At 39.3% G+C, this 17175-nt stretch overlaps 1 protein-coding gene across 16 annotated transcripts in view; it reads left to right on the top strand.

Moving 5' to 3' along the window:
- Positions 1-53: 53 nt before the first annotated feature.
- TTC21B (tetratricopeptide repeat domain 21B) overlaps positions 54-17175 on the top strand; it is a 218128-nt gene continuing 201006 nt past the window's right edge. For 6 of the 16 annotated variants that reach the window (XM_081581229.1, XM_081581228.1, XM_081581233.1 and 3 more), the window contains exons 1-5: positions 1515-1643; positions 7229-7358; positions 7447-7557; positions 13302-13468; positions 15570-15692. In XM_081581229.1, coding sequence (XP_081437355.1) covers positions 1623-1643; positions 7229-7358; positions 7447-7557; positions 13302-13468; positions 15570-15692 — 552 coding nt within the window. In that variant the 5' untranslated portion in view covers positions 1515-1622. Of the gene's footprint in view, positions 366-1514; positions 2338-7228; positions 7359-7446; positions 7558-13301; positions 13469-15569; positions 15693-17175 lie in introns of those variants that run through there. The other 10 variants (XM_081581230.1, XM_081581234.1, XM_081581225.1 and 7 more) reach the window with 5 other exon arrangements.

Raw genomic sequence — 17175 nt, forward strand, 5'->3', positions numbered from 1 at the left:
TATGATTATATATGCTGACTGGGACCTTATTGTTCAGTCGCTCAGTCATGTCTGACTCTTTGTGACCCCATGGACTGCAGCACGCCAGGCTTCCCTGTCCCTGACCATCTTCCGGAGCTTGCTCAAACTCATGTCCATTGAGTTGATGATGCCATCCAACCATCTCTCCCTCCATCTCCTTCTCCTCCAGTTTTCAATCTTTCCAGGCCCCAGGGTCTTTTCTAATGACTCAGCTCTTCGCATCAGGTGGCCAAAGTATTGGAGCTTCAGCTTCAGCATTATTTGATGAGGACCTTGGTTTCTGGTATCCTCTGCTACATACCAACTACGGATTAATCCACAGACTCTGAAAATCAGACCAGCAGGTAATACCAGCTATCCATCACCACAAACATTTAGCTTGACTATAAATGATGGAAACAAATAAATAAGAACTAGTCTTTATGAAATAATATGTGCCTCTTTGAGGAGAATGCACTTTTAAGGAAAACCAGTGAGAAATATTGCCTAGCATTGGAGTCTGTTATCTTAGTCATTCTTTCCCACAAGACTGGCATTACCTAAACTCCTGGCATGTAAAAAGGTTAATGATTTTTGACCGCTTAACAAATTTAAGATCTGATTAAGGCAACTCTGAATTATGTCAACTAAATTAAAATAATTAGGATTGAAATTTGGAATCTGTGTAAAAGATTCTACAAAGATTACTTAAACCTCAAATCTTACTTTGAAAATATCTTTAAGCAGAAATACGAAATCTCTTAGTTCATTATATTTCAATTTAATTCACTAAATAACTTAAGAAATCTATCAGCAACTGACAGTTGCCTAACTGGTACAAACATGAATGTTTGCTTAGGGAGTAAATCTATTCTCAATTTAAAATCAGCAATATTATTTTTAACTGAAAAACTAGGTTACTTTATTGGCTTCTCTCATTATCAAGGAGTAAAAAGGGGCTTTTTTTTTTTAAGGACTAATTTAATGTGCATTTTAATGTGCATTCTAGTAGGAAACGCGAGATTTCCAGCAATGCTTGCAAAGATGGGCCCAAGAAGCTCATCCCTTTCTGTTAATTTGTGATTTTTCTGCGCCACCTTGTGGCCAGAATACAACTACTACACGTGAAAGTTAAAGGCTTTTTCCTGAGCGGGTCAGGCCTTCTAAACAGCCGCACTGCGGGAACTTGCCTCTATTCAAACATGCAGAAAATGGTGTCTTTCTTTGTGTCAGTGATGGGAAACAGACTTGCCCTTTTCCCTCCGTTTGCCTCCATTTCCTTCATTCTTTAGTTCCTTATCCTGAGGACCGCCCTCCCTCCGCCCTCCTCGGGTCGTTTCCGCGTTTGACCTCCTCTACCTCCCGGGGCATCCGGTGGGTACTGCCCCCTTCCCCATCCGCAGCCCTCCCTCCAGCTCCCCGCTGGCGCCTGGACCTGCAATCCCTGCCGCGAGGCCCCGCCCCCTCACACTGGCAGCCAATGGCGGTTCGGATCCGCCCGCCCCTCCCGCCGCGTCCCGAGCGAGTTTGGGCCTGGGCGGCCGGGCTGGAGCCCCTGGCTCTGCGGTTAGGCTTCGGCAGGCGCACGTTCAGGAGGCCTGCGGCCTGGCCTTGGGGTAGCCATGGACTCGCAGGGGCTGAAGGTGAGCGGGCAGGACATGGCCGCGTGTTGCTGTGGGGGGATGGCGCGGGGCCGGAGGGCGTGGGGAGCGTGCGGGCCGACCGGGCGAGGCCGTTGTTCCTTGCGGTGCCCGCTGCCCAGTCTGGCTGGGTGTCCCCGTTTGGGGCGCCGGCCGGTGATTTACATCACCTGCTCTCCCTCCGCCGATCCCGCTCAGGAATCTTCATGTCGGGCAGCCTTCCCCACGCGCTGCTTTCCGAATTGCCGTTAGGTGCTTCTCCCGCCTTGGTCGTGTTTACTTTTACTTTTGTACCTGTTTGCTTATAAGGTTTTTCGTCACTTTATGACACCGCGAGCGACTCCGAGGTGCGATTTTTAAGGACTCCAGCAAACTAGTGTCAGCAATCCAAAGGAGCAAAAAGATTTTATGAAATCAATCAAAGACATAGGCTTGAAAATGGAGGAGTATTTTAGGGTGATGGTCGGACACGACTAAGCGACTGAACCCAGCAACTTCTCTGTTTATCACTGATGCGTCTGTTCGGCAAATATTTAATGACAATCCACTTAAATGATGATACGAAAACAAAGATATGAGACTTGGAAATAGAAGAAGTTACTTTTTAGGATCATGATCTTCTCCATTCATTTGTTCACTGATTCCCTTGTTCAACACGCGTTGAAGGAGAGCTCACTGTCCACTGGAACTGAGGATGGTAATGAATAGAACAGTACCCGCCTTCACTGACTTTATAGTCTGTTGCTGGCGAAAACCTTAATTAAATTAATTCAACAAATGTTTATTGAATGTGTCCCATGTGTCTAGCATTGTTCTAAGCCCTGAAGATAATAAACCCTGCAGATAATAAGCCCTGTAATAATAAAGCTAAGAAAAACCCTCCCAAATCTTTCTACGTTTGAGGGGGGGAGGAGTTAGTCCATAAACAGGTGAATGTAGTGTGTAGCGTGTTTGCTGCTGATGAGTGGATGGAGAACACTTAGCCAAGTGATAGTGTCTTTTGCTTTTTCGTCTGAAACTTTACATTATTTTCCTGTGGTGCCTTCCCCGTCCCCTTAAATTTGTCTTTCATATTGCCACCTAAATGAACTTTTCCATAAAAACACTTTTCATGCTAAAAAGTGTTGTTCTTAGAATGTTCTAGTCTTAAGTCTCATCACTTAGACTAGAGAATCAACTCAATAGGAGGTCCTTCTTTACCCCAGCTTTTTCTCCAACTCCTCTTCCAATTATCCCTGTTCTACTTAAGCCTCTATAAATGGCAGACTTTCTCTATAATGGGCCAGGTGGTACATATTCAGGCTTTATCGACCATAGGGTCTCCGTGGCATTGAGTCTGCCGTCATAGCATGAAAAGAGCCATAGACAATAGTTAAGCAAATGAGCGTGGCTTTGTTCCAATAAAACTTTACTTAGGGACACTGAAAGTTGAATTTCATGTAAGTTTCATATATTTTTCTTCTCTTTTTTTTCCCTCAACCATTTGAACATGTTAACTTGCTGGCTGTGTGAAAACAGGCAGCAGGCCAGATAGCCCATACGCCACAGTGTACCAGTCCCCGCTCCAGCATGTAAGGATGGTTTTAGTCCTCTCCATTCTCACCCGATCCCGGTGAATCATGGCTTAGTTCTACCTTCTGTGTTGAGTTCCTCTTTTGGCTAACTCCTTATGAATCATGAAAGAGGAATAGGTCAAGAGTATGTATGTAGGAAGTAGGAGTTTGTGAATAGAATCAGATTCTAAGTCCTCCCCAAGAATTTTACTCTTGAATCCTCCCATACCCCAACCTCTCCTGCATTCCCGAGGCAGTTTATAAGCTCTTTTCTTGCATTTGCTACACTATATTTCAGTCTTTTAAAAACTTGGTTTTATTGAAGTATGGTTGATTAACAATGCTGTATTTCTAGTGTACAGCAAAGTGACTCAGTTATAATTGAGTTAATTCTTTATGATTAAATGAGTCCGTTCTTTTTCATATTCTTTTCCATTTTGGTTTATCACAGGATATTGAATGTAGCTCCCTGTGCTATAGTAGGGACCTTGTTGTTATCCATTCTCTATATAATAGTTTTTGCTAACTCCAAATTCCCAATCTATCCCTCCTCTATCTCCCTTCCTCCCTGGCTACCACCAGTCTCTTCTCTCTGTGAATCTGTTTCTGTGTCCTAAATAAGCTCATTTGTGTTATATGTTAATTCCACATATAAGTGATATCATATGTTATTAGTCTTTCTGACTTACTTCACTTAGTATGATAATCTCTAGATTTATCCATGTTGCTGCAAAATGACATTATTTTTATTACTAATATTCCATTATGTATATATATATATATATATTTATATGCACACTACATCTTTATCCATTCCTCTGTTGATGGACATTTAGGTTACTTCCATGTCCTGGCTATTGTAAATAGTACTGCTGTGAACACTGGGGTATATGTACCTTTTTGAATTACAGTTTCCTCCAGATATTTGCCCAGGAGTGAGATTGCAGGATCATATGACAACTATATTTTTAGTTTTTTGAGTAACCTCCATATTGTTTTCCATAGTGACTGCACCAACTTATAGTCCCACCAACGGTGTAGGAGGGTTCCCTTTTCTCTACACTTTCTCCAGCAATTGTTATTTGTAGATTTTTTTTAATGATGGCTGCTGTGAGGTAATATTTCATTGTAGTTTTGATTTGCATTTCTATAATAATTAACGATGTTGAGCATCTTTTAATGTGTCTGTTGGCCATCTGTATATCTTTGGAGAAATGTCTGTTTAGGTCTTATGCCCATTTTCCTGTTGGGTTGTTTGGGGTTTTTTTGTTGTTGTTTCTGAGTTGTATGAGCTGTTTGTATATTTTGGATATTAAGCAAATATTTTCTCCCAGTCCCTAGGTTGCCTTTTCGTTTTGTTTATGGTTTCCTTTGCTATGCAAAAACTTTTAAGTTTGATTCGGTCCTATTTGTTTATTTTTTCTTTTATTTCTATTGTCTTGGGAAACTGACCTAAGAAAACGATTGGTATGATTTATGTCAGAGAATGTTTTGTGCAAGTTCTCTTCTAGGAGTTTTATGGTGTTGTGTTTATTTTTTAGTTTGTAAGTCATTGAGTTTTTTTTTATATATGTGGTGTGAGGTGGGTGGTGTTTTAACTTCATTGATTTACATGCCACTGTTCAGCTTTCCCAGCACCACTGGCTGAAGAGACTGTCTTTTCTCCATTGTATCTGTAACTCCAACATATTCTGACCTTCTTTGTTGAAGATTAATTGACTATAGATGTGTGTGTTCAAATAGTCTTTAGATTCTAGTCTCAGTTGAAAATTTTAAGCTTACCTGGGGCTTTTCTGGGACAAGAACCATGTCTTATTCATCTTTATAGTCACTGTACTTTGTCCAGCGCCTGGCACTCAGTAAATGTTTTTGGCCTGGACAACCTAACCTGAACCAAGACAGTAGAAATAGGTACTGGGAGTGGGAAGTAGACCAGAGCAGCAGAAGATCATACTGACTGGTTAGACTTAGGGGGACTGTGCAAACAGGAAGAGAGAATTCCTGACTAGGTGTCTGGCTTGGGCAGTGGAGAAACTGAAAATAGAAATCTAGAGCTGCGATGAGAGGTCTTGACACGTTTTTCTGTTTTTGTTTTTTAATATCATCAACATATGGAGTTTGGAGGAACTTTTTTTTTTTTTCCTGAATAGGAGGAATTGAGTATGACAACTCAATTAATCCTCACAATGACCTGTAAATGACTACCAGCATTTTATCAGTGAGCAAACTGAGGTGCTGTCAGATAGACCAGAAATTTGAAACCAGGTATTTTTACTTTAAAATCCATGTTCTTTTTGTGTTACCATGCCCCTGCCTTTCAGGAGAGTTATATAGATGCTTAGTGATACTAAATGCTGAATAGAAAATCAAGTAAGATAATATTAAAAGTGTCCAATTCTTTGCTGTCCCATGGATTGCCAGGCTCCTCTGTCCGTGGAATTCTCCAGGCAAGAATACTAGAGTGGGTTGCCATGCCCTCTTCCAGGGGATCTTCCCAACCCAAGGGTCCAACCTGAGTCTCCATCTAAGCGACCAGGGAAGCCCCAAAAGTGTCCTTAGTTGTGGCAAACAAAAAAGTCACTTGCAACCTTAGGGAAGAGGCTCTGGAGGAAAGCTGCACTTTTCTGAGATGTGCTGTGGGGGTCTTGCAAAGGGCATCTGAATCATGCTTTGAAGAAACTGTGGCTGAGAAAGGACTGAAGAACTGCAACCAAAGGAGGGAATCATAGTGAAGGTTACAGAGGACATTTGCCTGACTGTTCTAGAAAAGCACTCAGACTATAACCTTCCAGAAACAGTAGACTGTAAGAAAAAAAAAAAAAAGGCCATATAGACACTCATTTTAACCCTGTCAATGAGTGCTTCATTTGTGTTTCTCACAGATGAGCCAGCTTGAAGAGTCATACTAGATAGGTATGGAATAGCCTGAATTGGTTCATGGAGGTGAATCAGGTGTATCTCAGTGATGGGGAATATGGAATATAGTTTCCCTCTTTGATTAGGTTAGCAACTAAGCCTTAGATAAGATCCTGAAAAAAACGGTTTAAAGCATAGCTGATAGTGGGCTTCCCAGGTGGCGCTAGTGATAAAGTGAGGTGAAGTTGCTCAGTCATGTCCAACTCTTTGCGACCCCATGGACTGTAGCCTACCAGGCTCCTCAGTCCATGGAATTTTCCAGGCAAGAGTACTGGAGTAGGTTGCCATTTCCTTCTCCAGGGGATCTCCCCAGCCCAGGGATTGAACCTGGGTCTCCCACATTGCAGGCAGATGCTTTACCGTCTGAGCCACCAAGGAAGCCCACCTGCCTATCAATGCAGGAGACATTAGAGACACAGGTTTGATCCCTGGGTTGGGAAAATCCCCTGGAGAAGAGAATGGCTACCCACTCCAGTACTCTTACCTGGGGAATCCCATGGACAGAGGAGCCTGGGGGGCTACAGTCTGTGGAGTCCCAAAGAGTCAGACACAACTGAAGCGACTTAGCATAGCTGATAGTAGTTTTCTGCCTTGTATATGAATAATATAATTTTGAAAAAAACCTGAAGAGAGTGATTTCCTTTAAAAAATAGATTCTTTGTTTTACTGACAATTATTTATTGTGGATCTCAGAAAACATAATCTTTGACAATAAATTGCTGGGTTTAATAGGTCATTACTTTCTGATGCTACAAAAACAAAATAGAAACAAAGTGTTGTTTGTTTGTTTTAAGAAACCTGTGGTCTGGCAATAGAAGCCTCTGGTCTTGTTTTTAACTTTTTTTGTAATTGAAAGTACTCTGACTTCAATATTGTTAAGAAAGCGTTTAGGAGAAAAAGATTGAAATTATTAGAAAATTTTGTTATTTTAGTAATCTTATGTTCATTGTGTTCTACATTACTTAGTACTAAATGCTAGCCTTTAACAATATTTTAAGGAAGTTGGAAGAAAAGAATACAGTAAGTTTTAGATTATTCAAGATCTTAGGTTAATACCTGCTTGTTAGAGTGTCTCAGAACACTGGACTCTCTCTTAACTTTGTCTTTATTTCCTTCTAGGCTTTGATTAATTACTACTGTCAGGAGAGATATTTCCACCATGTGTTACTTGTGGCCAGTGAGGGAATGAAGAGCTACGGCAGTGACCCAGTCTTCAGGTTTTATCATGCCTATGGCACCTTAATGGAAGGTACGTGCTAATTATTAAGCACTTCCACACGTTTTAAATTCTTGCTTTGCACCAAGAATAATTTTTCACTTTGTGGTTTTGTTTTCAGGTAAAACTCAAGAAGCTCTTCGAGAATTTGAGGCTATTAAAAATAAACAAGATGTATCACTTTGTTCTCTAATTGCACTGATATATGCTCATAAAATGAGCCCTAATCCAGGTATAGTATTTAAGTATAATGCTTAGAGAGTTTTTTCTACTCAGTTCATTTGATTTTTGTCAATTACTTTAACCTTCAGTCTGTTCATACTGTATTATGTATTGTCTGTGGATATTATTAATATCATATTTGTTTTATCTTCCTAACAAGACCTTAAGTTTATTAAGCACAAGAAATATGAGTCTTCTCTAGCTTTCATATTTCTTATATCCTATGGCAGAAGTTTCATTAGTCTGTAGGAATTGTTTGAATTAATATAAAGGTGACTATGTATTAGTAATGGTTAAACCAAAAAAGATAGCTCAAAACAAGCGTATACATAAATTACTCTGTAGCAGCCAACTTTAACTTGTGTGCATATATAGTTAAATGCATTTCCTCTCTTCTACTATATTTTAAGCTTCTTAAAAACCCTTATATCCCCCAAAGGGGCTAGCTCTTTTTAAGATATTCAGTAAATTTTTATCCAGTAGTAGGTTGGGAGATATGATTAGATTATAGAAGGAACTTTATACATAAACCAGCAATTCAAATTATGTGAACTGTCTTAATATTTAGTGTATCTTAATGGCTGAAGCAGAACAGTATTAAAATTTTAGGTAATAACAAAGAAATAATATTGTATTCATCCATACATATCTAGTAACAGCTAATAGCATCATAAAAAGAGATCTTGTTTCAAGTAATTGGACATTTACCAAATGTCATAGAATTTTTTAAAATAATAGAAAACAGTTTTTTCCTAATCAGAATATCACATCCTTCCCACACATATACGTGTATAAATCAATAAAACATTATTTAATATGTTTAGCTTGTAAACAGATCCAACAACTAGATACTTTCTGCAAGGGACTGTATCAGATAAGGCAAGAGGTTCCCAACCTTAGGGCGGTAGACCAGTACCTCCTGTCAGAACAGTGGTAGTATTAGATGAGGAATAAAATGCACAATAGATGTAATGCACTTGAATCATCCCCAAACCAGCCCCCTCCAAGTTCGGGGTAACATTGTCTTCCTGGAACTGGTCCCTGGTGTTGAAAACATTGGGGACTGCTGAAGAGGAGACATAAGAATTGTAAGAAGTCATCTGCAACATCAGTTTATAATTTAGTTGGGAAAGAAAATGGTAAACCCACAAAGATTAAATACTAAATACCTTATGATTATACAGTGGAAGTAAGAAATAGATTTAAGGGACTAGATCTGACAGACAGAGTGCCTGATGAACTAGGGACAGAGGTTCGTGACATTGTACAGGAAACAGGGATCAAGACCATCCCCAAGAAAAAGAAATGCAAAGAGGCCTTAAAATAGCTGTGAAAAGAAGAGAAGCGAAAAGCAAAGGAGAAAAGGAAAGATATTCCCATCTGAATGCAGAGTTCCAAGAATAGCAGGAGAGATAAGAAAGCCTTCCTCAGCGATCAATGCAAAGAAATAGAGGAAAACAATAGAATGGGAAAGACTAGAGATCTCGTCAAGAAAATTAGAGATACCAAGGGAACATTTCATGCAAAGATGGGCTCGATAAAGGACAGAAATGGTAGGGACCTAACAGAAGCAGAAGATATTAAGAAGAGGTGGCAGGAATACACAGAAGAACTGTACAGAAAAGATCTTCATGACCCAGATAATCACGATGGTGTGATCACTCACCTAGAGCCAGACATCCTGGAATGTGAAGTCAAGTGGGCCTTAGAAAGCATCACTATGAACAAAGCTAGTGGAGGTGATGGAATTCCTGTTGAGCTATTTCAAATCCTGAAAGATGATGCTGTGAAAGTCCAATCCCAAAGAAATGCAATGCCAAAGAATGCTCAAACTACCACACAATTGCACTCATCTCACACGCTAGTAAAGTAATGCTCAAAATTCTCCAAGCCAGGCTTCAGCAATATGGGAACCGTGAACTTCCAGATGTTTGAGTTGGTTTTAGAAAAGGCAGAGGAACCAGAGATCAAATTGCCAACATCTGCTGGATCATCGAAAAAGCAAGAGAGTTCCAGAAAAACATCTATTTCTGCTTTATTGAATATGCCAGAGCCTTTGACTGTGTGGATCACAATAAACTGTGGAAAATTCTGCAGGAGATGGGCATACCAGACCACCTGACCTGTCTCTTGAGAAACCTGTATGCAGGTCAGGAAGCAACAGTTAGAACTGGACATGGAACAACAGACTGGTTCCAAATAGGAAAAGGAGTATGTCAAGGCTGTATATTGTCACCCTGCTTATTTAACTTATATGCAGAGTACATCATGAGAAACGCTGGGCTGGAAGAAGCACAAGCTGGAATCAAGATTGCTGGGAGAAATATCAATAACCTCAGACATGCAGATGGCACCACCCTTATGACAAAAAGTGAAGAAGAACTAAAGAACCTCTTGATGAAAGTTAAAGAGGAGAATGTAAAAATTGGGTTAAAGCTCAACATTCAGAAAACTAAGATCATGACATCTGGTCCCATCACTTCATGGGAAATGGATGGGGAAACAGTGGAAACAGTGGTTGACTTTATTTTTCTAAGCTCCAAAATCACTGTAGATGGTGATTGCAGCCATGAAATTAAAAGACACTTACTCCTTGGAAGGAAGGTTATGACCAACCTAGATAGCATATTTAAAAGCAGAGACGTTACTTTGCCAACAAAGATCCGTCTAGTCAAGGCTATGGTTTTTCTAGTGGTCATGTATGAATGTGAGAGTTGGACTAGAACGAAAGCTAAGCACCAGAGAATTGATGCTTTTGAACTGTGGTATTGGAGAAGACTCTTGAGAGTCCCTTGGACTGCAAGGAGATCCAACCAGTCCATCCTAAAGGAGATCAGTCCTGGTTGTTCATTGGGAGGACTGATGTTGAAGCTGAAACTGCAATACTTTGGCCACCTGATGTGAAGAGCTGACTCATTGGAAAAGACTCTAATGCTGGCAAAGATTGAGGGCAGGAGGAGAAGGGGATGACAGAAGATGAGATGGTTGGATGGCATCTCCGACTCAGTGGACATGGGCTTCGGTGAACTCCGGAAGTTGGTGATGGAGAGGGAAGCCTTGCATGCTGCTGTTCATGGGGTCGCAAAGAATTGGACATGACTGAGCAACTGAACTGTACTGAATGTTACTATTAAGTAAAATGATACAAAATAAAACAGATGAATCCATAAATAATTGAAAATGGCATATACTGTTTATCCATAGCAGTAGGCTGGGAGGGCTTTGTGGAAATGGAGATTGATCTTGTCTTTGAAGGATAACTAGGGTTTGAGTATAAAGCATATTTGTCAGACAGGAGAACTTGGTGGGCAAATTTGTCAAAATGGTTCAGGATTAGGCTCCTCTCTGGATCCCGTTTCTCTGTGCTCCAGCAGGAGTGTGTATAGCTGGAGCAGAGAGTTTGCATAGGAAAGCTAATGTAGTGAGTAAGCCTTAAAAAAAAAAAAAAGTAATATTTTCTTCCCCGGAAACAAGTTGTCATTTAATTGGTTATTCCCAAGAGTACTGGTTCTGTTGGAAAATGTGATTTCCAGGACACTAAAAAGATGGAGGCAGAAGTATTGTTTAGAGACATGTGAGTCCTCACTCAACTTTGCATAGATGATGCTGAGTGGGCTTGAACTCATAGAGGCCCAGAAGCCTGTCAGTCTTGCTGAGAAAGGGCCTAGATTGTTCTTGTACATTCTTCCTGAATGTTGATGAAAGCCGTGGTTATGAAAAGGCTGTGATGCTTTAAGAACTGGAGCTGATATCTGGCAAGAGCCAGCTTTGTGAGCTAACTGAGTCTCCGCTTGGAGCTTGATGGAAAAGTAGACAGGAATGTGCAATGCCTGCTTCTGCCCTCATAAGTTCTGTTTCTGTATCACAACTGTTTGATGAAAACCTCTGAAGGTGTTCCATGGGCGTGTTGGGCAGAAGGGATATCTTGCCAAGCAATCTGGCCCTCCAGAATGCAATTTTGTTTCCTAAATTCAAAAAGTTGTACCTTGGTAATCCTGCACTTAAGTTTATATCACTAGAGTTAAGAGGAAGAGTCATATACCTTTCCTTAGCCATTTCCCAAAAGGCAGTCTGTTAGAATCTCAACCCTCAACTTTAACATTTCTTTTTCCTATTACCTGACTGATCCACATTCTGATTCGACCCAGGATTTGGATCTAATGGACATTTGTGTCCTAAGCATGTACATAACAGATTAAATAGAAGTGATTAGAGCTGTAGAAGTCACTCAGCCTGTTGGACTCTTTTGTGACCCCATGGACTGTAGCCCATCAGGCCCCTCTGTCCATGAGGTTCTCCAAGCAAGAGTACTGGAGTGGGTAGCCATTCTCTTCTCCAGGAGATCTTCCCGACCCAGGGATTGAACCCATGTGTCTTGTTTCTCCTGCATTGGCGGGCAGATTCTTTACCATTAGCACCACCTGGGAAGCCCATTAAACTACATAAGTAGCTGTAATTATAACACTTTTCATTGGCCTGTGACAGCAGCCTGACATATGTTTTAGAATTGGATTAAGAATTAGGGTAATTTGACTACTAGTTCTGGATTTTGCCTTAATAATTGTCCTATATTAGAGTCCTCACTAATTTTGTTTTTATGTCTTAGATGATGTAGACTATAGAGTGGCGGTGTGGTCACGGTAGTTGTTCGCTACACATGGCTGCAGAACATTTGAAACGTGTCTTACTTGAGGATATGAATTTTAAGTTTAATTAATTTACTTTTACTGGTAGTTGATTCACTTGTTAGAAATATGTTTAGGATGAATATATGATTGTGTTTTTTCCAAAATTTATGAGATCTAAGTATATGTTAAGATTTTCTGAAGAAAATTTAGCATCTTAATTGAGATGTGCTTTGTGTAAAGTGCATAACAGAATTTAGAAAGAAGGGAAAAAAAGGAAATTATCTTCTTAATTTTCAAATCCAAATGAAATGATCTTTTGGATATATTGGGTTAAATATATTATTAAAGTCAATTTTACTTCTTTTTACTTCTTTGTATCTACTAGGAAATTTTAAATTGCTTAGTTCAATTCAGTTGCTCAATCATGTCCAACTCTTTGAGACCCCATGGATTGCAGCATGCCAGGCCTCCCTGTTCATCACCAACTCCCAGAGTTTACTCAGACTCATGTCTATTGAGTTGGTGATGCCATCCAACCATCTCATCCTCTGTCATCCCCTTCTCCTCCCACATCAGGGTGTTTTCCCAGCATCAGGGTCTTTTCCAATGAGTCAGTTCTTCGCCTCCAGTGGCCAAAGTATTAGAGTTTCAGCTTCAGCATCAGTCTTTCCAACGAATATTCAGGACTGATTTCCTTTAGGATGGACTGGTTGGACCTCCTTGCTGTCCAAGGGACTCTCAAGAGTCTTCTCCAACACCACAGTTCAAAAGCATCAATTCTTCAGTGCTCAGCTTTCTTTATGGTCCAACTCTCACATCCATACACGACTACTGGCAAAACCATAGCTTTGACTAGACGGACCTTTGTTGGCAAAGTAGTGTCTCTGCTTTTTAATATGCTATCTAGGTTGGTCATAACTTTTCTCCCAAGGAGCAAGCATCTTTTAATTTCATGACTGCAGTCACCATCTGCAGTGATTTGGGGGCTTGCATATTTCTTGCATTTATTTATACTAGTGTTGCTATAAAGAGGAGAATTGTATTCTCTGCTGTTAATCATCTGACCTATCATAAACTCTTGATCTAGAATTTAATTTTCACTTAATGTGTTTTTTCCGTCTCCCAGATAGAGAAGCTATTCTCGAGTCAGATGCCAGATTGAAAGAGCAGCGTAAAGGAGCTGGACCAAAAGTTTTGTACCATGCAGGCTTGTTTTTGTGGCACATTGGTCGGCATGATAAAGCGAGAGAATATATTGACCGAATGATCAAGATGTCAAATGGGAATAAAGAGGTAGCTGATTTTCTTATTTTGAAATAGTATCATTAAAGAAAGCTTAATGTTATTTATATATTCAGTGGTATTCCTTGTTATTGCCCACTCTATGCTCACTTTCTAAATAACAGCTCTATTTTAATATTTTATAAAATTCTGGTTTTCTTAGGTTGCTTTTTTTAATGCAGTCTGTTAGCTCTTGACGAGATGCCTTCCTGCTTCCTTCCCTCCCTTCCTTCCTGTCCTTTCTCCTTCCTTCCTTCCCACTCTCCTTATTGAACTGCTCTAGGTACAGGGCACCTTTATGTGCACTGTTAATAGAAAGATAAGAAATGCATCATGTTTACTTTCATGAACGAATCAGCTAGCAGTGTTGTAGAGAACATACCCAGTTAATATTATGAGAAAATTGACAAATGGAATGAGAAGTGTGATTAAAATGTGCAGGGAAATATTAGTTAGCATTTTTTGCTCATTTACTTCGTGCCTGGCACTATTCACCCATTACATAAATGTTAGGAGAATGAAGAAGAATTTCTTGAAGGAAGTAGTATTTGAACTAAAATTTGAAAGATGGATACAGTTTCCACTGACAGAGATTATGGAAAAGGGAAGTAGATATACCCAACATGGGAGATAATACGGAAATAAGGAAAACAAGGAGATGTGTAGGTTCTGGGTACAGTGAGAACCTCACATCTGACCGGACTGTAGGGTATAAAGAAGAGAATGGAAGAAAAGGTTGGAAAAATAGATTGGACAAATTGAAGGATCTTGATGGGTAGGTACAAATATTTTGATATGCATTGAGGGTCATTGAAGATTTTTAATCATGTCAGTGATACTTTAAAGTGCAAATTCAGAATGTGAATTTAGCAAAGGTTTACAGGATGAACTGGCCTGGGACGAAACCAGAATGCAGGCCCCCAAAGGTAGTACTTTCTGCAAAAGGTTTTAAGGACCTACACTAAAATTATACAGTGGATAGGAACTTGAGAATTATCAAATACCTACAGGATTTCACAACTTATTATAAATAGTGCAGGAAAGATACTAAGGTGTCAGACATCAAGGATGTCTCTCTGAAGTTTTAAGCCTGGACAATTCAGAGACCAGTTAACACGGAGAGAAAATACATTGGGATGAGAAGGTAATCTTGGAGAGAGGTGATGTTTGCCTTTAGACGTGCTATATTTCAGGCACTGGCAGAACAGTGAGAAGGAGACAGTAGATGAACTTTTGGAAAGAAGAGAAAAAATTAGAAGAGGTATTGGACTAGAAATAAAGGTTGGGAATCATCCACAAGTTTGAAACAATTCACATAAGGACAGTGATCTAGAGAGTAGAAGTAGCACTGTCTAAGAATTCTTACCTGGCTTTTCAGGTGTAATACAGGGAAGTAAATATGATCTTAGTTAAAGATTTAGAAGGTTTAGTAATTCACCTAGAATTTTTTTTGACAGAGGAGCAGATTTCATAATTTTTTATTTGGCATTAAAAAGAAAAATAATATACCAGTATCATCTTATTTCTAATCCTATAAACCTTACAGCCTGTTGGCTTACTAACATTTTTGAAGGAAAATGTTCATTACAGCTTCATTTTTAAATTTCTGAAGCCATTTTATTCTTTTATTTGAATCTCACTGGACTAGTCAAAGAAAATGAGATAGTTGTCAAATTTCTTAACATTTAATAAATGTGAAACAAGGAACTTCTTCCTCATCTTATTTCATTTGGTCTGTTTTCCCCAAAAAAGTAACAAATTCTTATTTATGTACTGAATTACATGTTTAACAATTATTAATGATAGTTGATTAGCAAAGCCCCATGTAAGAATATTGGTTATTTAACATTAATGGAATATTTTACAAACTTCTTCATATTAATATTGACTATAGTAGTAATCTTAAAGACTGAAATTCATAATAGCTCTCAAGACTCTAGGCTGGAAAGGGCTTGAAAGTGATTTTATTGTAGTTTTATTTTTTATAATATTATTCAATAGAGTGATTTTTGTTACTGATTACAAATAAGAATGATGCGGAGTTTAACTCCATCAACGTTTGTTTCTTTCATTTCCAAGAAAAAATAAAATATTAGAATTATTTGTTTTATAGGGACAGGTTTTGAGAGCATGGCTTGATATTACAAGAAAAAAAGAACCTTATACTAAAAAAGCATTAAGATATTTTGAAGAGGGATTGCAAGATGGAAATGATATTTTTGCTCTACTGGGTAAGGTGAGTTGGAGTTAGATTAATAAAATGTTTTAAAATTTATTTGTAATATATCTGAAACCCAACAAAACTAAGTAGCTCAAAATGATGGTTTTTAATGTTACTTTCAACTCTCAACTGCATTTGTATAGGGTGATGAACAGTAAACTAAGGAAAAGTTCTCCCTGCCAAATTCTTAAATCCTGGATCAATTTTAATTGTTTTTGTTGTTGCTGTTGTTAGTGTGGTGGTTCCTATATTATTTACTCATCAAACATCTATGATGTGTCTTAATATGTGTGAGGCATCAGTCTACATACTAGGGATACCCTGAGCAAAATAAAACATCTTTCTTTTATGAAGCTTATGTTCTACTGGTGGAGAGAGACAATAAACGAGGTGAGTTGTATAGTGTATTAGAAGGGAGAAGCTCTATACAGTCAGCAAAAACAAGACCGGGAGCTGACTGTGGCTCAGATCATGAACTCCGTATTGCCGAATTTAGACTTAAATTGAAGAAAGTAGGGAAAACCACCAAACCATTCACATATGACCTAAGTCAAATCCCTTATGATTATACAGTGGAAATGAGAAATAGATTTAAGGGACTAGATCTGATAGAGTGCCTGATGAACTATGGATGGAGGTTCATGACATTGTATAGGAGACAGGGATCAAGGCCATCCCCATGGAAAAGAAATGCAAAAAAGCAAACTGGCTGTCTGAGGAGGCCTTACAAATAGCTGTGAAAAGAAGAAAAGCAAAAAGCAAAGGAGAAAAGGAAAGATATTCCCGTCTGAATGCAGAGTTCCAAAGAATAGCAGGGAGAGATAAGAAAGCCTTCCTCAGTGATTAATGCAAAGAAATAGAGGAAAACAATAGAATGGGAAAGACTAGAGATCTCTTCAAGAAAATTAGAGATACCAAGGGAACATTTCATGCAAAGATGGGCTCAATAAAGGACAGAAATGGTATGGACCTAACAGAAGCAGAAGATATTAAGAAGAGGTGGCAAGAAGACACAGAAGAACTGTACAAAAATGATCTTCATGACCCAGATAATCACGATGGTGTGATCACTCACCTAGAGCCAGACATCCTGGAATGTGAAGTCAAGTGGGCCTTAGAAAGCATCACTATGAACAAAGCTAGTGGAGGTGATGGAATTCCAATTGAGCTATTTCAAATCCTGAAAGATGACGCTGTGGAAGTGCTGCAGTGAGTATGTCAGCAAATTTGGAAAACTCAGCAGTGGCCACAGGACTGGAAAAGGTCAGTTTTCATTCCAATCTCAAAGAAATGCAATGCCAAAGGATGCTCAAACTACCCACAGTTGCACTCATCTCACACGCTAGTAAAGTAATGCTCAAAATTCTCCAAGCCGGGCTTCAGCAATACGTGAACTGTGAACTTCCAGATGTTCAAGCTGGTTTTAGAAAAGGCAGAGGAACCAGAGATCAAATTGCCAACATCTGCTGGATCATCGAAAAAGCGAGAGAGTTCCAGA

Source organism: Giraffa tippelskirchi, chromosome 3 (assembly GCF_054371585.1).
Source record: "Giraffa tippelskirchi isolate mGirTip1 chromosome 3, T2T-mGirTip1v1.2.pri, whole genome shotgun sequence".
Classification (NCBI taxonomy): Eukaryota; Metazoa; Chordata; class Mammalia; order Artiodactyla; family Giraffidae; genus Giraffa; species Giraffa tippelskirchi.